Source organism: Planococcus citri, chromosome 4, assembly GCF_950023065.1.
Source record: "Planococcus citri chromosome 4, ihPlaCitr1.1, whole genome shotgun sequence".
Taxonomy (NCBI): Eukaryota; Metazoa; Arthropoda; class Insecta; order Hemiptera; family Pseudococcidae; genus Planococcus; species Planococcus citri.
The window spans coordinates 30,128,486-30,153,166 of record NC_088680.1 but is presented as its reverse complement, the minus strand read 5'-3'; the positions used below and the strand labels follow the sequence as shown (position 1 = coordinate 30,153,166).

At 35.9% G+C, this 24,681-nt stretch overlaps 2 protein-coding genes across 2 annotated transcripts; one reads left to right on the top strand and one right to left on the bottom strand.

Moving 5' to 3' along the window:
• Positions 1-14,043: 14,043 nt before the first annotated feature.
• LOC135842263 (complex I assembly factor ACAD9, mitochondrial-like) lies at positions 14,044-16,224 on the bottom strand. Its single transcript, XM_065359632.1, has one exon. The coding sequence runs from the start codon at positions 16,040-16,042 to the stop codon at positions 14,084-14,086; it is 1,959 nt and encodes a 652-aa protein (XP_065215704.1). The 5' UTR covers positions 16,043-16,224; the 3' UTR covers positions 14,044-14,083.
• Positions 16,225-16,557: 333 nt separating this feature from the next.
• LOC135842262 (probable protein phosphatase CG10417) lies at positions 16,558-20,703 on the top strand. Its single transcript, XM_065359631.1, has 10 exons — positions 16,558-16,904; positions 17,020-17,281; positions 17,350-17,793; positions 17,866-17,931; positions 18,002-18,341; positions 18,416-18,710; positions 18,787-19,021; positions 19,092-19,306; positions 19,381-19,727; positions 19,806-20,703. Exons 1-10 carry the CDS (start codon positions 16,794-16,796, stop codon positions 19,942-19,944), a joined length of 2,454 nt encoding a protein of 817 aa, XP_065215703.1. The 5' UTR covers positions 16,558-16,793; the 3' UTR covers positions 19,945-20,703.
• The last annotated feature ends 3,978 nt before the right edge of the window (positions 20,704-24,681 follow it).

Genomic DNA, 24,681 nt, shown 5'->3' with positions numbered 1-24,681 from the left:
GCCCCATCATCCAAGATGCGATATAGTATTGTCTTATCACACTCGTTTTTCTTGAGGATGTATTTCAACTTCTTCTTGTTTTGGATATCAAGTTGCTTTTTGTTATTCGCCGGAACTTTTTCTTCTAGAATGTCTCTTATTATCTCACATTTTAAATCGACAGCTTGTGCATGTGCCAAGTTGCGCAACTTGTACATGAGTTGTGAAATATTTTCTTCTAGAAAGTTTACTACAAACGGAAGCACTTCTGTCTTGAAATGTCTGACGACTAGCTCGGGAGCAGCTACAGTGTATAATGTTTTGTTCGAAAAGCTCATGTCATATTTCAGATCAAAGCAATTTAAGGTGGTTATCCAGCCTGCTGCTTTACGGTGTGTCTGTGCGAGGTCTTTAAATTTTTGTACGATCGGGTATAGATTGGTTCTCACATGGATTTGCCTTCCATATACCCATCGTTGTAACTTTAGGACGCTCTTCACAAGACACATAATTTCCTTGTCGAACATAGTGAATTTCTTCTGGTGCTCTTTGAATGCAGCTGACACGAACATTATTATCTTTTTTTCGTTGTTATCCATGTAAAATAACACACCGTTCATAGCATCTGTTGTGATATCTGTGTCTAGGTACAAATCACCGTCACGTGGCGGTTGTTGTAACTTGAAATCCTTTTTATATTCGGCTTTTAGCAATTCGAAAGCAGCTGCTTGCTCCTCCTTCCATTCAACTGGATCTGAATCTTTGGTTAGAAGATAGATAGGGTTAACGATCTGAGAGTATCTTGGAATGAAGTCTGAATATAAACCAGTATGTCCAACGAGTGCGAGTGCATCGTTTTTCTTACTGATTTTAAACACGCCCTTTTTGGTATGTTTCTTTTCGAAGTCATTAAGTTTCTTCATTTTATCAACCTGTTTACCAATTCCCTCTTTTGAAATAACAAAGCCCAAATGGTCTGTTTTTTCTCTGAAGAATTGGGTTTTGGTTGGATTTAACTTCAAACCGTTTTCTCTGATCTTTGTAAAAACCTTTTTCAATCTGTTGAGGGTTTCTCGGAAAGTTGTTCCCGACACTTTTATGTCGTCGACAAACTTTGATATACCTTCTTCATTCTCGATCACCTGGTTGATCATATGTACGAATTCACCAGACGATATTTTTAAGCCATATGGCAATCTGGTAAATTCGTACACTTGGCCGCAGATCTGGAACGCTGTGAACTTGCAGGAAGCTTCTTCAAGCACCAGTTGCCAAAATCCTGCAGTAAAATCCAGGGTACAAAAAAATTTATCGCCAGCGTTATCGAAGATGACCTCCTTAATAGGATTTGGTTCGGTTAGTACACTCATTAAAAACTTGTTTAGTTCGTCAGCGTCAAGACAGAGACGAATGTCTCCATTCTTTTTGATGACTGGTACTACTGTATTGATATATGAGGAATGAGACGGACGTATGATACCCTTTGCCAACATCTTGCGAATTGCCGTACGAAGAGCTGGTTCAATTTTCTTTGAGGGACGGAATTTTTCCCCTCGCCACGGTTTCAGGTGTTCATCACCCGGTTTGAACCTGAATTTTACCCTTTGGCCTCGATATCTTCCAGGATCTAAACTGAAAATATCTCCGAATTCTTCCAGTTCTTGAAGACCTTGGGTAGCTTCTTCTTGAGTGACAGAGCCAGATGACACTGCTGCTTCAAGATCGCTTTTTAGGTTTTCTAAATATAGCTTCTTCGCTTGTTCTTGTTCGTTGATTGATACAAAATCGAGTTTCGCGTACTTCGTATGTTTTTTCATGTTATGAACCATTTCATGAATAAACGCCGTATAATATTCTCGCACGGAGAAAACTGACAGGGCATCCTGGAACTGGTCACGTGACATGAAATTTATCTTAAACTTACGACAGTGCATAGGCTTGCACTCTGCGAACTTCTCATGTATGTCCAATACAACACGTAGATCATCCATTGTGGCTCGACCCATAATAAATGTTCTTCCTGGTGATTCTATTAGATAGAATGGCACTTTTATCTTCTCGGTGCCGAAAAACATTTTTATTTCCACCATATTTTGATGTGTCTTTACAATGTTGTTGTCTGCCATTTTCAACAGCACAGGTCTTTTCATATGTAAAAACCTCCACCATCCAGGTGCATTGTATATAATATCTTTCAACACTTCTTTTGATATAACGTTAGGAAGTGCCCCAGAGTCCAGCTGTAGCGCATAATTACGTGTATTGATTAAGGTAGAAACTACACATGTAGGATCTATCGTGTTCAAATCGATAATGCCAGCTTTCGAATCTGGAGCAACGTGGTCGTTGTCGATAATGGTGTTATCAATGGAATCGATAGCCTGAAGTTCTTTTGCTTCATGATCAAAGTCATCATCATCATCTGATGAGTCTTCGTAGCGTACACGATTTCTTTTCACTCCCAGCATTTGGTTCAAAGTCAAATGGCTTCGTTCCACAGCTGGTTTTGAGAATCTTGTCGATCTGGTAGGCATAGTCGTATGAGGTCTTCTGAATATTCCTTGCTGAATCATGTCAGGGACCATTAATGTAGGTTGAGTCTTCGTTTCCGCGTGAATGCTCGTATCAGAAGAAACATTTGTTTCTTCTTGAACGTTATTTTGCGGTGCGGTTTCTGTTTCTAACTCGAAATTTAATGTATTGGTTGGTAATGGTAGTATAGTTGGTTTGTTTACCATTTCTTCAACCTCCAATGCGTCGGTTTGGATATTTCTATTTGTGTTATCGTCCAAAATCAAACGTGCTGGAGCGATTACATTTCGTATTCCTCCGCCGAGTATACCACGATTATTTGTCCAATGTTTACTCCTGTATATGATCAACTCGTGTTGATCCAATTTCCTCTCCATTAGATAATGAAGCGCTACATATGTAGTGATCAATGGATAATAACGTTTTACCCGGTGGATAAATTTAAACCGTTCGATGTTAGGTAGAATGTTCTTGTCAGCACCTGTCTTCGGACGAATATATTGACCACCTTCCTGTTTCTGACATATCTCCGTATGGAGATATCCCATTGCAGGTTCCCTCCAGAAGAATACACGTGCATCTTCTGTCATTCTTAGGAAAATTTTACGATATTCGATATATCGTGCAAGCGTTACCTCTTTGTCGCCTTTTTGGCGAGGTTTTACGATTGGAAATAGCAAAATGACGTATTCGGCTTGGAATTTTTCGAGTAGCAGGTTTATAATCTTCCTCAGTTCTTTTTCGACGATTTCGTATGGTTTTTTAGAATAGTTTAATTCGAGCTGACCGGCGGAAAGAATATACTTGCCTTTTGGTTCGAATTTTTCGTCTTTAAGTGCATCGAAAATATCTGAGAGGCTCACTTGATCTCTCAAATAACTAGGAAGACTATTGTTACTGCCCAACTCACCTCGTTTGAGGAAGTGGACTATTCCATCACCAATCGCGGTGTGGTCCTTGAATATCCTACGCATTGGGGCGTCGTGATTACTAGAGGCTGCCCCGCGGGCCCCTAGTTGTTTAAGTTTAACTGATCAAACAATCCGTCTTCACCTGCAGCCGCAGTTCTTATTTGTTCCATGGTAGGAGTAGGGTCAATACCTAAGTTTAACATCATGTTGGATAACTCATTTATATCCATAGCGTCCACGTCTGTGTCGCTAGCTTGTTGGTTCAATAAGAAGCAGCTATACATAGATGCCTGTAATTCCGGATCATTTGCATCTATCAGGTTTACCGATGCAGTAACCGGTGTCTTTCCGAACTTATTCAAGAGTATGTGCCCCTTTTGATCCACTCGGAACGGAAGTGGTTTTGGTTTAGGAGGTACATGAGGCTCTTCAGGAATTTTCGGAATTGATTTTGTTTCTTGCTTAGGTGGTGGCTTATCGTTGTTTTTGGGCGGAAAATTATTCTTGTTGAAAGGCATTCCTTTGTTTTTGTTGAATATATTTCCGATCGTCTGCTGTTGGTTTAACGCTTTGGTAATCTGTTGCAATTGCAACGGATTGAAACCTTGATAACTTCCACTTAAATCCCTGGTCAGATTCGGAGTATTGGTGATCGTCACCGTTTTTTCAATGCTTGTGTTGGTCTCATCTACCAATTTATCGTTTACCTTAGTAATAAATTCATCTACAGTTTTACATTTCTGTAATTTTACTCGATGAATTTCTGGTGCCTTGGTAGATAGAGTTTTGATGACCTCTGTTTCTTTAATTATATCCAGATGTTTCAGGCTATTTGCCCATTTTGTGATTCTCGTAGCTAGGATTATTTCGCTTTCGCATTTGTCGAAACCGTTCCTGCAGTATTCCCAAGCTTGGATTTGTTTGGCACGGTCCCAATAATACGAGTAGAATACGTCGATCAATTGTTCAAACGTTTCTTTTGGTTCCGCTTTCTCCAAGAAATAATCACGGTCGCTTGTTAGAATCACTCCCTTGAATGCTGACATTTTATGGAAATCAAGAGCTCCAGTCTTGTCAAAGTGTCTGTTGAATGATTTCACAAAAGCGTGCGGGAAGAATTTCTTGGAATCGTCGAAAAATATTCCAGCAGATTTTACTGTTAGTGCATCGATTCCCACCGACTTACCTTTGGGAGCAGCAGGTGCGGCTCCCTGTACAATCTGCGGTGGGTTTCTGGCCATATTCTGTACAGCAGTCTTTACGTAATTTAGATCAGTACACATTCGTTCACTGTTTTGGTTTATGCGTTGCACCTTATCGTCATATTTATTGTCCAGATGGACAATATCAGCCGACAAAGCAGTCTTGATATTTTCGACATTGGTGTCCGTAATGATTTGATGATCTTTAACTTCTTTGATTTCTGCTGTTTTATTTGATAGAATGGTACACTGTTCGCTTATCATTTGATTCACGTCACCGTGCCACTCGTCGATGTTTTTCATAAAGACAGAATTGTTTCGTAATTGGATTTGCGCATCTTCATAAGCTCTTTCAGCCACCAGTTTTACTTCGTCGATACGTGCATTTGTTGAAGTTTCTACGTTGTCAATACGTAGATCGGTTGATCGCTGATTCAAAGTGATTTGTTTTTTCAATTCTTCAGACCAGCTCCATGTTTCCAAAAATGCGTTGTGTGTATTAGGTTCCAAGACGTTGTCGTATTTCTGGATGTCGAAAGGTGGTCGGTACAGCTGTACCGATTCAGTCTGTGGTATGAAAGTAGTTGTATTATCCATATTAAAAATTGGTCGGTGCATATGCGCCGACTCAACTTGCGGTATAACTGGAATTGCATTATTCGTATCATCAGCATTTGCTGGTGAAATAACTGCTTCTTCACGGATGTTATCGAGTGAAGATGAATTAGAGATATTTACAACACTGGTTGGGATCAAGCTGGGTTTAAAAGCAGCTTTACGAGACGATTTTTTACTCGTAGGAATAAAGACTAAATCGTCGTATTTTCTATTGCTTTTTACGATGCCTGATTTCGATCTAGTAACCGGACCAGACGTGTGGATATGATCTATGCACATAGGATCTTGATTTTCCTTATTTTGGTTTGGATAATTGCCATAATAATCCTGAAAATCTCCCTGTTCATTTGCCAGGTTTTCAGGGTTTACACTGGGTATAACGTTAGCGTTCGCAATTGGAGTAAAAGGCGTTTCACTATTCATGATCGCGATTGTAAATACGAACGGAAAAAATCGAGCGAGAAAAAAAAAAAAATTTAAATTAAGTTGAAATTTACTTACGTAATTGAGAATTTCTCCAGTAGATAACGAATAAATAAACAACCGCGTCCAGTAATCTATTCTTCGTTCGGGTGGAGGTGGGGTAGTGGCGGTTGCAACTAGACCCAAGGGTTGAATGACCTTTGAGATAGCACTCAAAAGTCCTTGAAATTTTTCCGCGAAACGGTTGTTATGAGATTTCTTCGATTACAAGTAATCGAAAAAGGTATCTCAGAAAGTAGTTGCACTGTTTGGAAAATTTCGGATACAATATTTTCGATTACAATTGTAATCAAAAAATATTCTTCAGATGAGTTTTTTTCTAAATTTCGTAACAGATGTTGCGAAAACGAAAAGTACTAATCGTTGGGCGCCAAAATGATATAGTTAATCTTGTAATGTACCTGAGGTCTACGTGATACTAATTACTCGGATGGTAGATGGATTAAAATCCCTCTCTATGAAGAAGTATCGTTTCACCGTAAACAGCTCACTCAGATATAATAAGAAAACGTCATCGTAATGAAATAAGTCGCGAACTGATAAACAATTGGTCACAAAACGGTAGAAAATTGTTTATTATGATTATAAAATCAATAGAAACTTATTATAAAATAAGAGAATAAATACGACAATCTTTTAAGAAGAATTGTCGTTTTAACCCGATTAGAATTAACCAAAGAATTAGAATTGAATCTTATTTGACGCGATTATGCCTTTCAAGTCCGGAGTTAAAATACATAATGACGATGTCAACTTTGTAAACAAGACAAGTGTATTGTTTACAAAGCTGACTCTCAAGTTTACTAGCCAATAATTTGTATAATATCACGTATACAAACCAGGCCAATATGACACCTCTCAAGTATTTGAATTCGTGATCGAAATCTTCAATTAAAAATGAAAAATTTACTCTCTAATTTTGTAACAGTGAAATTTCACTGCTTCGCAGTCAGGACAGGTTGCTTTTTTAAAAACAGTACTTTTTTACTGCAAAACAGTGAAAACCAACTGCTTTTAAAAAGGCAAAATGTCGTGACTGCTAAGCAGTGAAATCTCACTGTTTCAAATTTAGAGAGTATGATTCCAGAAAAATCATCCAAAAGAATAAATAATTGTTGAATATAATAAATAAGAAAAATAAAGAGCGCAACTCGTACGAAGCAATAATTTTGTGAAAAGCACATCAGGCAGAGCACCTGGAAAAGTTCGCAGAGATTCAGCAACGAATAAAAGAGCTTTCATGTTCATTATCGATGGTCTACATACGTTTAGTATGGCCGATGAACCGGGATTTTAGACTATGTTTATGAAACAAAACTACATCGTAGAACTACGATCACCAACCGTGTAAACCAATTACGTGAAAAAATGAACAAATCGCTCGCTAAAAAAGTTGCCAATGTCCCCTTTGTGGTACCGTTAGGTACACATGTCGCCGAGTCGTTTAATTGCCAATGAGGCAAATATGTATTTCTAATATAGGTGTACGGTGTATTATAATTATACAAACAGTGGCGCTTAATATTAGCTGATACATCAAATAAATGCTGAAGCTAGGTATCCTACTTATGTTAGCCGCGATATAAATATTACGACGTTTTTCCGCTCTCGAAAATGCATCGGTATTTCGACCGGCTAACAGGTCTTCAAAAGACCGCTTTTGAGTACTACCTTACATTAGATAAGGAAAACTTCGCAAATATGTAATATAACTGCAATGATCGATACAGTTCAAAGTTATATGCGACCTAGAGTAAGTATTTTTATTTGGAATTATATTCAAAACAGCTATATAGTGTTGACGAATCATTAACACTGATTACTTTTAGTTGAATTATTATATAACGTTCGATTTGTCTTTATGTTTTTTTCATGAGTATAAATACCTGTCTCCTGGTGACGAGAAGGTTTACACGTAAAGACTGAAAAAATCGTGGGCCCAGCAAGACTAGAAGTTTTCTTGGTGTCGCCGCTCATTTTCTCAACGAAGACTTATCTGATCTACAGAGAAAAATATGCATCATTGCATCGGCTTGCAACCGGTTCAAGGGTACACATACACACTTACACAGTACACAAAGCTGGGATAAAATATGTAGTTGAAAATTCAACTTTGATTTGCTCGATGTATAATATAGAAACTGATCAGGTAATTGGAACTGTTAGCACTGACAATGGTTCAAATTTCTTAAAGGCGTTTAGACTGTTGGGTATCAAAAATGATAATACCGAAATTGATGTTGTAAGGGCGAATAACGAGGAAAAACAGGACCTCGACGATGATGAACTTGCCGATTTGCACACACTTGAACCCCCTGACGAATCGGATGCTAAAGAATAATATTGTCTTATCTATGCATGCTTCTTGTGGAACTCATTCATTATCCCTAGTTGCTGCAGCCGATTATACATATGTGTAGAATTACCAAGTCAAAATACGATTGCATGCTCTTTACAATTTTTCGACGAATTTCTTCCGCTTTTTTCAATTAAAATGCCGATTAAGCAATCAAAGTATAAACATTTTTACAGGAGCTGAAAAAGGCTATTCCACCAGACCATCTTCATTATTACGATTATCTGCCATTGGTCATTCTCATCAGCGATTTCCTTACAATATTTTGGCTCAAAGTTTCCATTTAAAACTTGATCACCGATTCTCAGAGAACATCAATTGTTGTGAAATCTTTGGCAGAAGAGATAATGAGTTACCTGTCTGAAAGATTTGAAACGTTTCTTTGTGTATAGGAAAAAGAAGTAATACGAGTATAGATCGCACTGTATTTCAATTTCGAAGTTCAAAAAATTTTCAAGACTCATACTCGAATTTTTAAAAAAAAACATTAGTTGCAAAAAAGCTAGGAAAAGTGACCAGAAAAGTCACACAAAAGAGACAAAATTTTAACGTAGAGAAAATGATTTGAAAAAAACACTGCAGTTTTTCATTTCAAAAACCTGAACTGATCTTGCAATTCTTTGGAAGAAAATCGAAACTTTTTGGCAATTTTCAGCAACGAAGATAGAACTTTTGCAATTAAATACCTAATACCTAACTTGACAAAAAGCAGGAATTCCCGGCAAAAAAACAAAACATTTGGACGTTTCATGGGTAGAACAAATTTTTTGGCAACTTGACTGAAAAATGAAATTTTTTGTAAAAAAAAAACAAGAGCGCAAAAGTATGACAACTTCAGAAATAAGCAGAATTAGAGTTCTGTCAAAAAAGCAAGACGTGGACAAGTTTTGAAATAATGTGAGGTTTTTTGAAATTTTCTCCAAAAAATTCTACATTTAGCCTTATTTTTGAGAATTGAGGCCACTAGAATCAAAAGTGTACTTCTCCACTTTTTTTCGAAAATGAGTTAAGTATGGTTTGGTATACTACAACATGTGTCGCATCCAATGAAAATGTCAAAATTTGAATTTTGTGCCAGGAAGTATGGTAAAACAGCGTGTAAAGTTAGGTGTTGGAATCAAAACTGCACTTTTTTAATGGAGAAGTGCAGTTTTGAAACCAACCTGGCGGAAATTGAATGAAGGACTAGTGTTATGCCTTGAAATTAGACTTGAAATTGAATAAATTCATCAAGTGAGGACCCTTCCCGCAAAAAACACCTTTCATTTTTATTAATAAAAATTATTTTTTTTTACTTTGAAAAAAAAGGAAAATTATTTCAATTTCCAAATGAATGGTCTAAAAATGCAGTATTATTTCAATTTCTTAAACTTTACAAGATTTCCTGAACGTTTAGCACTGTATTGCTAAAAAAAATTTGATGAAATGCGCTACAAAGATATATTAAGTGTAAGGTTGGAGACAAAACTGCACTTCTCCAAACTTGAAGCTGCTCAGGAACTCGTATGGCAACGTGTAGGGTAAAACAAACATGCGAGTCGCTATCAGCATGTTGGTACGAAAATATTAAGACGTATTACCTCGGTATTTTATGTTAAGATGAATGCTAGGGACGTTTTTTGCGTTTTTCTCAAAAAGTTCAAAAATGGAGAAGTACACTTTTGATTCTAGTGGCCTCAATTGTTGGGCAAAGTGCAAGATTTTGATGATTTTACAGCAATGGAAAGGCTTTTAGGTAATTTCCGGCGAAAAAATTGGAATTCTGGTGAATTGTTTCAACAAAGAATCGATTTTTGAAAAATTGTGTTTTATAGCTAGGTATTTTGCTAGAACGAACGCAAGATTTTTGTCAATTTTTTTGCCAAAAGCAAGACTTTGACAATTTTAGCAAAAAGAAAGATTTTATGACAATTACAGGAGAAGCGAAACATTCTGGAATTATTTTCCGCGAAAAACGACAATCATTGGTCATTATTAAATAAGCGGAACCTTTAGCTAAGAGGTAATCTGATGAATGATTTGATGAACGAAAAAATCATACGTCTGAAAAATAATTCTGAATATCGTCTTAACTACCATTCATTACACAAACAACCTACATTATAACCTATAACAATCATAAGAAACGAAGAAACACTCACCGATCAGCGGAAAATCACCAGGATCATATCGCAATCAATACTTTCTTCGGCACGAGGACTTACGTTACGACATCGAACAACGCGAACAACGCGAACAAATTCACCGACCGAAACTTCGAAAAAAAATTAATATTCGCGCAATACACAAGTAGGTATTTGATATAAGTGATATAAGTAACAATAAAATTACGTTTTACTCGAATAGCGTACAAAAAAATACAAGATGCACGAACTACGAACGATACTTGCGAAGTGCGAAGCATATGAATAACTCACGACACTACAACGCGACACAAAGAGCATGGTAAAGTCGAAATGCAAGACCAGACCAGGACCAACGGCTGTTAGCTGAAAGAAGGAACACAATCATTACGGAGAAATGCTACGTTATCTACTAATGCACATAGACATACAATGAACTACGTCCTGTTCTGTTATCTTATCTGCTTCAAGATAAGACCTCTGGCTCGAAACCTGCTCAACTCAGTATTATTATCTGAACTGTAGCATGTACGTACAATGCACGTTTAGTTACAGAGTGCATGATTTCACGTCAGATTTCAACAGTTATATTGTCGCCCTCCCAAATAGGTTCTTGACATTCGTCAATAATTTGGCGATCTCTTACGCCGATTAATTCAAGTTTTACCAGAGTATGGTGTAGGTACACTGTCACCTACCTACGTACAATCAAATAGTTGAGCAACAAGAAGGTGAGAGGGGGTATTCGAACTTGATGTACTTTGCTAGAAGCAACTGGCAAATACTCAATCAATTCACGAACCTTATAATAATATACACAGTTACCAACGAAGGGGGGGGGAGCACAGGGGATGCAGACGAACTATCTAGCCGGGCAAGCCGAGTTTCTCACAATAAAAAGTTGAAACTTAGGATACAGGAGGGTCTTTCGAGGCACCGATTTAATTTATGATTACATTCGATCGCAAAACCCAAAATAGGCACCAAAGAAAACGCGAAAAATTGAATAGTTTCACCAAATACAATGAGTCAGAATCGGTGTTTTCGAGTGTATAAAGAACCTGTGTCTGAAAATTATTCGACACCATGCTATACTTCTTAATTTGAATAATATTTCCTCAGGTCAAGAAAGGACAAAGACGCAACTTTCGGTGGCGTCAGCATGGCGGCCAAACACAATACCTAGCACTAGCACTTACGCAGTAATTTAGCCATCTTTGATTTGAATTTTTTACGAGATTGACGGAAATGGGGCTTCAACTTCAATGTATAATTATATAATGCTTATTCTATTAATTGAAATACCTTAAAAACTTACCAGCGACAGTAGACATATGGTAGACAAAGGAAATTCTTTAACAACGCGAAAGAAAGCTCGACAAACACACCGAAAAAGAGAAAAAGCAACTGAATGAAACTGGATTTTCACCAGTTTCCCAGTTTCACATGCGCCTGCCCGGCGACAGGCGTGGCAATTCACCAACGCAAAATTTTCCTTTCGCACTACATAAATAGAAGATAAAAGACGATGAAAAAATTCTAGCATTATTATAAAAACGCCACATTTGCAATTATTACATTAAAATTAGAATAATTTCAATTTCATCAAGTTATGTATTTTTATTTAATTTTTTTCAAAAATTACACAAATTTTGACAGAGACTTTTGCATTTATGATAAGTTTTTTGAAAACACTGTATCCGTTGCCAACGCTGCAGCTGTCGAATAAAAGTACTAATGAGCGTTGGTAACTATTTTAATTTTTTTGCAAAAAAATAAAATTAGGTAATTCAAAATTGAAAATTTATGGGCTCAAGGCTCAACTAAAAAAAATAATCCAAAGATGAAACTATTTATTCGGTGCGATAAATACCTACGATTAGGATAGGATTACAACTACAATAATAACTTACCTAAATAAAAAATAATAAAATAACGACGACAAATAATAAAGTAATTTATAAAATTGAAATCACATAATCACAAATTGTACGACAATATCATAATGTATTTAAGTAGGTACCTAACATTATTCACTACAATGAGCATATAAAAAGTCTCTCAAATTGTACAATTTAACAATTTTAATAAATATTTGACGTTTCATTTTTTAAAATAAAATAATAAAATAATTCGTTTAATTTTCGATAATTTTTGCAAACGCAAATACCAATACCCAAGTCGTTTCCTGATTCCTGATGAGTGAGAACATACAGGCGAGTAAGCCAGATTAGACGAGAGAACAGAAACTTCCAGTGAGTCAGAAGGGCTTCCACCGGAGGAGAATCTGTAGGTTTGCTCACTGGCTCCCGAGCTCCATGATTTTTGTTTCGGTGCTGCCAGTTTCGGCGCTTCCGACAGCTCACCTTACACTGAGCTTTGGGTATTTATGAGAATCAATACTGAAAATATTTCGAACAAGTGAACTAATATTGCGGTCCAGATGGTAGGCATTTTGAGAAACTATCGTCGTTCGATGATCTCGACGACATGTAAGCGGTTTTAAAGGGATGAGATTTAGATTTATTAGATGATGTGGATGGAGTCTTGACATCCTGAGGATTACAATCAGTAACAGGTTTAAAAGATTTACTGAGGAAGTCTTGAGGTTCAAAAAAACTGGAAGGTTTCCTCAGTAACTACGTGGTTTTTCAAATTCAAAATCTTCATTGCGATTTATCTCGATTGATTCAATTGATTTGATTTTGTGATTAACTTGGGAAGACCACTTGTGTGAAAATTATCATAAATATTACATATTAAACTGTTTTGGAGGAATACGAGTATAATTTTTCACCTACACCTATTTTCAGAGGAATAAAATCATCAAAAATTCATCGAAAAATGAATAAATTTCAGTAAGGGTTCATCTATTTTTACCTAGATAGGTTATACCTACTTATAGAGAGGAGAGATAGAAAAACTTTGAATGTTGCGTTATGATTCTTAAAAACAAAGCTTGTAGAAAAAATTTTGAGAAGAAAAAGATTTTAAAATTTTTGTTGAAATTTTAGAAAAATCACAACATTGATAATCAAAAATGTTTTACCCACTTCGAAATTTCAACTTGGGAGTGTGTTTATTTCTTAATTTAATACCGATTGAAAAGTATGATTTTTATACATGTGGTAGTGCAGTGATTAATTTGTAGGTACCTACATACTTAATAATTATGAGTAGACCCACTTCGAAGACTTACAAACATTTCAAATTCAAAAAGGATGCTCCTTCAGGTAAAATCAAACAGAATGCCAGAAAGCTAAGCTTTACTCTAAAAATACGAGCCGTATGGCATTATGCACACTAAATGAAAAACAAGTGCCTAAAATAAAAATATCCGTTGAAAATTTGATCACGAATAATACGAATATCATCTATACATCTACGTGATTTACGATTCACGAAATGAAAACAAAAAGTGAGAAAAAAACTTCAATTTTATTACAATAAAATTTCATTTTTATTTTTTATCATTTCATTTATCGTTCCATCTTTCCATTTCAGAGTTTTATTTCTTAATTCTTATCAATTTTTTATGATTTTATTTTGTTGTGAAGGAACAACCGAATAAAAACGAACAAATTTTAGACCAAAAAATACTTATTTTTCGTATTGTAAATATTTTTCAAAGTTCTTGCAACTTACAAGTGGTTGAAATGAAATTTATCCTCACCATTTCATCATTGCTAAATACCTAAACACAATATTTTTGAAAATAAATTACCTCCCCGTATTATACCAAAAAATAAAATACTGGTATTTTTACACATCTGATTATTCGATAACATATTTTTTACTTTTCATTTCGTTGATTATTTTGATCAGTAAAAAGCAAAGAAAACGTTGAAAAACGAATTTATTTTACAATAACTATACAACTTAATAATTAAGTTTCAACGGATCTTCGGCGTAGTAGCCTTTATATTTGACTGTTTTTTCACCTATTTTTTTATGAAAAGCATCAGTAACATAAGTATCTCCATGAGTGAGAGCTTCAACAATTTCTTCTATTTTGGGTTTACATTCTTTAACAAAAGCTTCGACGATGACAACTTCCTCATCAGCATTATTGGATCCTATACAAATCGATCTCGAAGCTCTACTGATGCAGGCAATCATGGCATAAATTAGCATGGCACCATCAGCCACTCGACATAGTTGAAACTGATCATTCACTATTAACGTACCGTCTCTGTATAAAGCCCTTGCTAAGCCGAATTCAAATCGTAAAATGCACGCTTCTATTATTTCGCTAATGAAACATAAGGCAGGATGTAAGTATTCGTAAAGTTTCAGATATAGCTTGGGATTTTTTGACTCTACTCTAAAGGTACTATAGAATTTCTTAAGCATCTCTTTAGGATGATAGTATGGGTTGCGAGCACGGACTACGTCATCGTTGATATCGTTACAAATGTACTTCAGCCCACACAAGGCTATGTACATTTTGAGAACTTCGTCGCTAACATCAAACATCGACAAGATCTTCATATCTCTGAAATATCTTTCGGACGGCTGATTTCTAATGTAAGCTTGACCGCCAAGCAGGTTCATACCGTCTGTAATCGTTTGCCAGGCTAATTCGCTACACATCACTTTAGTTATAGCGTTTTCTAATTCGCAATCGGCTTCTTCGTACGTGTCTAATAATCCGGTGGTGAAATATATCAAGCTTTCGATAACGTAAATATTCATAGAACTGCGGGCGAGTTTCATTTGTGTTAAACCGTAATTACACAAATTATCGCCGAAGACTTTTCGTCGTATGGAATACTCGGTCATTTCTTTCTGCATTTTGCGTAATATGTTTAAACCCAGGACACCGATTAGATAACGATCTTCTACGATGAATTGTCTGGCAATATCGTAACCTTGTTTAACATCGCCCAATATATCTGTCTGCTTCGCTACCACATTTTTGAATTCAACATCGCACATGTGTAGACCTCGAACTCCCAAAGTATCTTTTCGTTCACCGACGGTAATTCCGGGCGTTTGTTTATCTACCAAAAATACGCCGATATCATCGACGTCGAAATCGCCTTCTTTTTCATTTTCTTCAGAATAATATCTATTAAGCGACTGATTTCCTTCTTTTATCCGGGCAAACACAATAAAGACGTCTGCTTTATCAGCATTCATGACCCAAACTTTGGAACCATTAATTATAAATCCGTCGCTAGATCTAACTGCGTAAGTGCTCATAGAAGCTACGTCTGCACCAGATTCTTGTTCGTTTGCGCAGTAAGCAACGAATGATTTTCCTGAAGCGAGTTTCCTAAGATACTTTTCCTTCTGATGATCGTTTCCGTACTGATTGATCAACTTATGACCCAATACTTCTTGACTGAATATCATAGCAGCTAGAGATGGATCTTCTGAGAGAACTTCGTACATTCTGGCACGTTCTGTATGAGTTAATTCCAACCCGCCGTATTTTGCTGGAGCTGACATACCGAATAGTTTCAAATTACGGATTAGTTCGATTGTTTTTTCAGGAATGTCGCAAATAGTATCGGATTCTTTGGGATTTACGTGTTCGGATACCATACGCTTGAGTATTTCTGTATTAGCATCTAGTAGTTTTAGACGTCGTTCGCCGAGAACTTCCGGATAAGCGAGCAGATTAGTGTCGACTCGACCGGAGAATAAAGTTTTTACAAACGGAGGTCTGGGAGGTTCTTTTTTCAACGGTTTAAGGGCAGCTGTCCTGATGGTATCTTCGTCGGCAGGTTCGTATAGCTTGGTTGCTGAGCTACTGCATCGTTTCGAATGAAAATTCGTATGATTCCGTAAGTTGTTGAGGCGACGGAGTGAAGGACTTTTTAAGACGATCATCGCGAAGTTTTTCAATCACAGCAACGATAACGAGTTGGTCTACGATTAAAGCACCATTTTCATTTAGCAACGTAATAGTTCGAAAAAGATTTCAGAAGTAATTATTTAGAATATTTTAATTTCTAAACGGCAATCACACGCCGAAACTCTTATCATTTCAATTTTTTAATTATTATCAGTTTTAAAAAAAATCAAAATTCAAAAACAACATCTCAAACTAGGAGGTCGTTCTTCAATTATTTCAAGTTTGGTAAATACATCGTAATTACCACAATAATAGGGAATATTTCTTTCATTTCACCATTATAGAGAAGAATACACTTTTAAATAGAAATTTAACTCATTAAATAATACTATAATAACGCCATTCAACAAATATTCACATTAAAATTCCCCAATTTTATCGAATAATTGAAAAAAATTGAAATAATACATCGAGCATTTTTTTACCCGCCATTTTCAAAGGACTCGACTCACCTCCGACCTTGCGCCATTGATAATGTGAATTCGATGTATTTTTCAAAATTTTGCATGGCGAAGTGTGAGCACGTTCTCTGTTCTCTCTCCCAAGGTTCAAACGCTTTTTTAAAAATCGTTGGTGAAAATTTTTGTAAATTATAATGTTCCACGGTTATTGTATAATGTAAAGATTGTTGTAGTGTAGTTAGAGTTTTCGTCAAGCTTGCTATTTTATTGATCAAGTTACCGGTGCACTTCGATTTACGTCAAGCAGTGTTTCTAAATATTCACGATGGGTTATTATTTATCACGTCCGAAGAAAGACAAGGAATCGGAAGATCGGCAGAATAAGAAAATTATGTACGGTGCGAGTTCGATGCAGGGCTGGCGTCTTAAGCAAGAAGTACGTTACACGTTACCTTCATTCAGTCTGTGTTCGTTGTTGTGTGCATCATTATCACCTTTCTGTTGAAAACGGCGGTAACTTGACAAATGCTTATTTTACGATTATTTTGCAGGATTCTCACAATTGTATATTAGATTTCGATGAAGAAACATCTCTGTTCGGCGTGTACGACGGACACGGTGGCGCAGAAGTGGCCATATACACATCGGAAAAGCTACCAGGGTTCATAAAGGAAAACGACGAGTACAAGAGTGGCGATTATGAGAAAGCATTAATCTCGGCGTTTTTAGAATTCGACGATACCCTTACGTCGAAAACAGCTATAGCTCGACTGAACGAGATAATTCAGAGTGACAAGGAGAACGACAGCGATGGTAATTTTTCAAACGATTTTTCCTCTTTACTCTAGTTCGATATTGTAATCGATTTGTATTCATTTCAGAACGAGAAGAATCCAGTACTGGCACCCTGTTGTTCTCAGAAGCCAATGCTCAATGTTCTCATTCTGGGAAGAATGATGATGACGATGACGACGACGACGCAGATTACGAATACGGTGACGTTGATCCGGAAATCGAAAATCCTGATTCATTACGACGTGACGCCAGTCGACCGTTGGAAGAAGTAATGGCTTCCTATCGTATTCCCAATGTTGGTAAATTAATCGCCGGCGAACGAGGCATGAAACCAGCATCACCTTACTTGAGAGGTCGTCGAGATGGTGCCGGCAGTAGCGGAGACTGCAGTTCTAGTAGTAGCTATGCTGGAGAATGCAGTTCTAGTTTTAATCAACCTGGACCCAGCTCGTCGAACGAATGCTCGTCTAGTACTTCTCTCAGTCGAACCAGTAAAGTTGAAGTTAACGGCAGTGGAGATGCTGAAGCTGGTGAGAGTATAAACAATGATCAGAGTGAAGCTTTTTTTTACGATTTTCTAATCAACGTGATGTATTTTGCAGAATCCTCGGTGAACGGTGAACCTGAGCAAACTAGTTCGAAAGCTACTTTGAAAGAACAATCTGAAGGTACTTGTAACTATTTTAACCTATAAAATTGTCTTTCGATTTCGATCCTAATATTATCGTGTATTCGCAGAAATTTCAGAATCATCGAAAAGTTCCAAGGACGAATCGTCCAAAAGTTCTAAAGACGAATCGTCAACCAACGGTCCCAACGAATCGTTGGTCAACGGCTCAGCTAACGTTAACGGTGACATAACCGATGAAGTAGGAACCTCAACAAAGGAAACTCCTACGAAAGAATCACCATCCGAATCTGATGAAGCGCCTTCCTGCAGTACGCCCTCTAAAAAGAAAAAACTTGCTTTGACCGATCTAGACGATAGCGACGTGGTGAAAAATTTTATCACCAAGGAAGAAATAGACGAAGCTGATGAGGATGATTCCGAAGACGAAACTTTCGAAGTTGATGATGGGTAAGCTTGGTTTTAATTCGACCGACCGGTTTTCCCCCTAGTTCAGTTTTATAATTTATCGTACGATTTTTCAGTGCCGAAAGTGATTCCGACGATGATGACGATTTTGAATACAAGGAGAGTTTATTTACCAAGCTGAAAAGACGATTGTGTCAGGTTGCTATGCAGGCTGACGCTATAGTAGATGACGACGACGACGATGACGATGATGATGAAGAATCTGATCAATCTCACTTACCGATTGAAATTGACGAAGAAGGCGAAGAAGAGGAAGACGATGAAGAAGAAGCAGAAGATGAAGAGGAAACTGAGGAAGATGAAAGTGACGAAGAAGATACTATCGATTTATTCAGCGATGGTTCTGCCAATGTAAACTACCTATAATTCTTACTTATAACGTTGTTATATTTTGTACTAACCTTTGGTATTTTCCCCCCTAATCTAGCCTGGAGCTGAAAGCGGATGCACAGCGGTAGTCGCCTTGATTAAAAATGACACTCTGTACGTTGCCAATGCCGGAGATTCTCGTTGTGTAATTTGTAAAGATGGCAAAGCCGTTGATATGTCCGAAGATCACAAACCTGAAGACGAACCGGAAAGAGCACGTATAGAGAAAGCCGGTGGAAAAGTAACCGATGATGGTAGAGTCAACGGAGGACTGAATTTATCAAGAGCCTTAGGTAATTTCAATTTTCATTTACCCTCTTAGAAAATACACCTCGATTTTAATACTTATTCGTTTACATCTAGGTGATCACAGTTACAAAAGAAATACCACATTAACCAACAAAGAACAAATGATCATCGCTTTACCGGACATTCGCACTTGCAAATTGGAACCAGATGTTGAATTTATTGTTTTAGCCTGTGACGGTATTTGGAACTCGATGACCAGTCAAGAAGTAGTTGATTTCATCAAACCGAGAATCCAATCTAATCAAAAATTATCCAGTATATGCGAAGAGGTAACAACCTCAGCAACTTACTCTTTCTCGTATGCTCTATTCGTTGGATTTTAATCGCGAACATTTTCTTTCAGCTCTTCGATGCCTGTTTAGCGCCATGCAAAATGTGCGATGGTACCGGGTGTGATAATATGACGTGTATAATTGTAAAAGTTCGACAAGAAGGTGATAACGATGAAACCAATGTCCAAGACGACTCAAAACAAACGACTGAATCTAAAGAAACGCCAGCTTCTGAAAACATGGTTATCGATTCGAACGAAGCTGATGTTTCTGAAAGCGTCGAAGCTGATACAAAAAAAGCTAATGTCTCTGAGACTAACGAAGTCGACTCCACTCCAGCTGAGCTCCCACAGTCAGTTGACAGTTCTCAAAACAAAAAAATCGATGAAAATAACGAAGCTGTTCCTAGCCAACAAGTGTTAGTTCTCGATTGAACTTTCATATTTTATGTATTTATTTCGCGCGAGTTTCGTTTAATTTAAATTTCGTTCCGTAGCTCTGAAGCTGTACCTGTACCTGAGACAGAAGAACAGAGTGATTCATCGACACGTTTGAAAAGATGCGCTGACTCGACAGAAGAAGGCGAGTGTCAAGCTAAGAGACAAAAGACTGACACGAACGTTGATAGTTCCTGAACTACCGGTTAATTTTCGCATTAAATGTATTTTGTAAGGGATTTTTTTTTACGTTCTAAAAAAAGTTGAGAAATCGAAAATGTGTCAATTACTTGGCGCGTTTTAGGTGCTGCAAACGAAGCATCGGATACACAAAGTCATATCTATTATGTTATTTATTTCAGATTTGTAGGAAATTCTCTCCCGATTTTTTTTTTTTCTTTGTAAGATACATTTTTAAATATCGTGGATTTCTTTTAACTACGCACGTGGTTATCTTTAATTCATCTTCAACTCGTCTTTCTTCGTTTTATCAAATATAAGGAAGAGTACCCAAATGGTATATTTTTATTTTTATTGTATCACGTTTGTACAAGAGCTGATCGCTTGATATGTCTCCTCTTTTATGAGGAATATTCCAATATTCACCTTTTTTTTTTTTATTAACTTACCCACGTTCCATTATGTTTTGTTTCTATTTTTCTTTGAGAGGAGGAGGGGAATTCGAGGCGCGTAAAAAATAATTTATTTCCCTTGAAAATTATCGATGATGGGAGTTTGATGAAATTTACTATATTCTGGAATGGTCAGAGATCGAAAAACGCCTCATTTGAAAGGATAATTTGTGTTATCGAGTAATATTTTTTATCATGTTTTATATTATTGTCCATAAGGGCGATTAGAATCGCTTATTTATTTGTGTATGTAGATTTTTAAGCATATTATGCAGTAGTATAATGTGATTAAGAATATTCTTTAGAATAAACTTTTTTTATTTAATGCGTGAATACGATACAGTTTTTTTGACGCGTGAACATCAGAATGATGACAGTTGAAAAAAAAAACAATTTTTCGTTTTAGGTAGTAAATTTGATAAGAAAGGGACAGTTTATTACGACGAATTTAAAAATGAAGGTTTTTTTGGTAGCGTTGAGAATTTTTATCAAAATTTAATTTTTTTGTATTTTTCTAGAATTTCTGTTGTTCAATGTACAATTCCGGATTATGAGAACTTTTTAAAAATTAGGCCCATACCACCACTACTTATGCCAAAATTGAGCCTTTAAAAGTAGATTGTGGACTTTAAATGTGACCAAAAATGAGATTTTCTCAGATAAAATAACTAACCATTATTTTGATTTTTTGCTTAATTTATTTATGCAAAATTCTTGGATCATCTGTGATGAATTCTGAAGGTGGCTCGAATTTTTTTAAAAAATACGCATGAGTTACTAGGCTATGATGAAAAAATGAACAAGATCGGCGACGTTGATTGTTCGTGTTCTGAGTGACTCTTTTTTATGCATTCTCAATCATTATGAACGATTTTTGTTTTTTTGAACCAGCTCATATTATTTTTCAAGAATTAAACGTCACTCAAATTTTCACGAAGAAATTGAAATTCGATAAAAACGAGAGAGAATAGGGCCATATTATCTGAGTATTTTCTTCCCTGTGTGAACTATTTTTGATCCGACCTCGCGACCTCCCTCCCTCCCCCCTTCATTAAAAAAACCTGAGGAAAAAAAGTCGAAAGTGCGTACAAAGTACACCTTCACTTTTCAAAACAAACTTCAGCCGTTGAATTTTATTTTTTAATTTTTGATAAATTTTTTAACAATTTAACATCGCGAAAATTTTCTTGGAAAAATTAAAATTTGATAAAAACAAAATAAAATGTTTCAATAATTTTTTTCCAAACAGTCTAGAAAATTCAACACCTAAAATGGAGCGTGGTGATGTATTTTTGGACTCTCTTTCATTGAAGAAAATGCACATCCATTTTTTTGTCGTTTTGGAAATTATCGATGTTGATGTTTGCAATAATATAACGGATCCTCCTCGCAGACAGAGACTGTATCTACAGTTGAATTTTTTCAACGTGAAATGTGAATAACCCTGACGAAATCTACGATTGCTGCTGTTATAGCAAGACAAACGTAAGCGGTCAGTGATCTTATAGGTTGTTGCGCGAGAGAGGTGAAGAAGGGCCGGGTACCTAACTACTTACACATTTTCCATTCACGATCGCAGATGTATCTTGAGATGTTTTATAAACGAAAAAATTGTACAGTTTTAATTTATCAATTTGCGAAGGGTATCTTTCTGAAAGACTCGATGTCTATTGTGTTGTACCTGTAAATACCAACGCTAACGCCAATATCTATGGCTTACGTCATACGTGTAGGTGACTTTGTTATTTTGTTCGTCGATATGGCTTTTTCCATCGAAATAGGCAACAATATTAATTTCTGTTCCGGATGGTAGAATCATTTCTCTCACATGACAAACCATCATTATCGTTAACTGATCAGCATTTCCGTTATATGGAAAAATACGCGTAACGTACTTACGTATACGTACATCGATGACCTTGAGAAAAACTCCAAATATACCACTAACGAGCTGAAAATTTGTCGATTTCGTGATCGTCGCGATGATAAGGTGTTTTAAGCGATCGCTGAGTCGAGCAAAATGGGTCATTTTGTTCGAGTTAATTTTTTTTTTTTTAATTCATAAGCTTTTGAAATTATTTACGAAATTGGAAACGCCATGATACCTTCATTAGCGTGACCTGAATTTTTTCGATTTTCAACTATACCGCCTCTTATGATTGTCATGAATTTTTTTCCAGCAAAATATGGGGTCTCATTATTTGAAATAAGAAATAATGATACGAAGCTGCGTCGAGGAAGGAGAGGATCTCCTATTTGTGGTGGATCATCGAAAAGGGGGAAAAAAGGAAGTCCTGAAAGAACTTTACAATTCAAACCACAATATGTATTCAAATTCATGCTTACGTTATTATTTTATTTTATAATTTTATTTTACAGTTTAGGTCTCTCCAACAGCTAAAATCCAATTATATGTAGGAGAAATCACCGGGATTAAGACAATTCTTCTTTTTTAAATTTCTCGTTTGTTCAAACTACTTACTTTTTAATACCAAAAAAAAAAAAAAAAAACATTAAAAACTGTTGATCTATAAAGAAGGAAAAAAACTGAACAAAAAACTGAGAAAAAAACCAAAAGGATCAAAAAAAAAACTAAACAAAAAAAAGACAGAATTTTAAAAGTGCAAAAATTCACCCAATTCAAAAATCTTTTCGGCGTTCGAATTGAAATAAGTAAATCACGCACTGATCGTATTTTGGGCATGAAGAATATTGAGTAGGTTGAGAGCAGGAATTGCCTTGATTTGAATTTTGAAAAATTCACGAATTATTTTGATGCGATTCGAAAATATAAAATATGATTTGAATCGCAGGTTTTAAATGATTTCAAAATTTTCAAAATCGCAGACATTTTTTTGCATTTTGAATCTTGGAGAATAATTTTAATTTCATGATGCTCATTTTGAACCTTTCATAGACTTTAATGAGGTCATTAAAATTGTCCTAAAAATGTTCAAAAATGAAAGAAAGATAATGTTATGTACTATTTTCAAAATTTTGGTGCATTCAAATTCCTCTCTCAATATGTTTCAAATACTCTAATATCCAAAATTTGATTAAAATCCTCAGTTAAGCGTGCAAATCTTTACTGTTTCCAAAAATTTTGAGGCAAATAGCCCTCCCTTCCTCTTTCGTGGACTCCTATGAAGCCAATATTTTTCTTCTGGCGTTTCTTTTCATGTATTTTATGGATATAAAATCATAAAAGTCAATACGTTGACAAAAATGTTGAAAGATGACCAAACAAACGATACAAAATACCTACCTACAAGTAAATCGCAGAATAGGCAATATTTGATAAAATTATAAAATTTAACAAGAAACGTACGACAATTTCGATATTTCTTCACGAGACCAAATTTCATTTCAAGTAAATTCAATGTAAGTATAATAGAGTTAATTGAAGAACTAGTTTTTTCCAGAAATTCTAAATAAACAGAGCATATTGTCGTATTGATGACCAAACGTTTTTACAAACAAGAATAATTCTTCGTACAAATAATTCGTTTCTGCGAATAATCGCATTCACAATTGAATTTAAAAGAAAAAAAAATCATTACGAAACATTGTAAGTTGTAGGTAGGTAGGTAAATGTAAGTAAACCCATGAACATGAGAAAAATTCGCCCATATGCGATGAAATGCGATGCATTATCATCGTCGTGTCAGACTATTTATAAAATAATTTCGACACATATGACGATGATAAAATAAAGAATATAATATAAGTAAAACAAACACTCGAAATATTCGTTTATCTCGTATAGGTATTCTCTTATTCACGTTATCAAAATATTAAAAAATGATCGATTTTCTCGTCAAACACGTGATTTTTTATCTTCGATTTAGATTAGGTACCTTTATCGTACTACGAGAATAAACATAGCTGGCTTATAAAAACGCAGAAGTAATAACGAATTTGTATTTTATTCGAGACCAGTGCCAGCATATGCTATACATACAACACTAAGTACAGTTAGACCAAAAAATTGACAGTTCAAAGATATAATTTTACGTCACGAGAGTTCCCTATCAGCAGACTCGAATGTACTTTGATAGAGTTGATATCTTGTGAGTGTTTTGCAATTGTGATAATATGATGAAAACTTGTGCAGAATGCGTGAATCGCTCATCGTTTTCGATGTTTTTTTATGTACACGCTGTCGATTGATAAAAATTGATTTTCGAAAAAAATATAACACTTGAGATAAATAGGTAGACGCTTTGAAACACGAGAGGTGTAGCCTCGCCTAGGTGAATACGTACAGTGTTTCTTTATTTTTTATTCGAGTGCTTCGAATAAA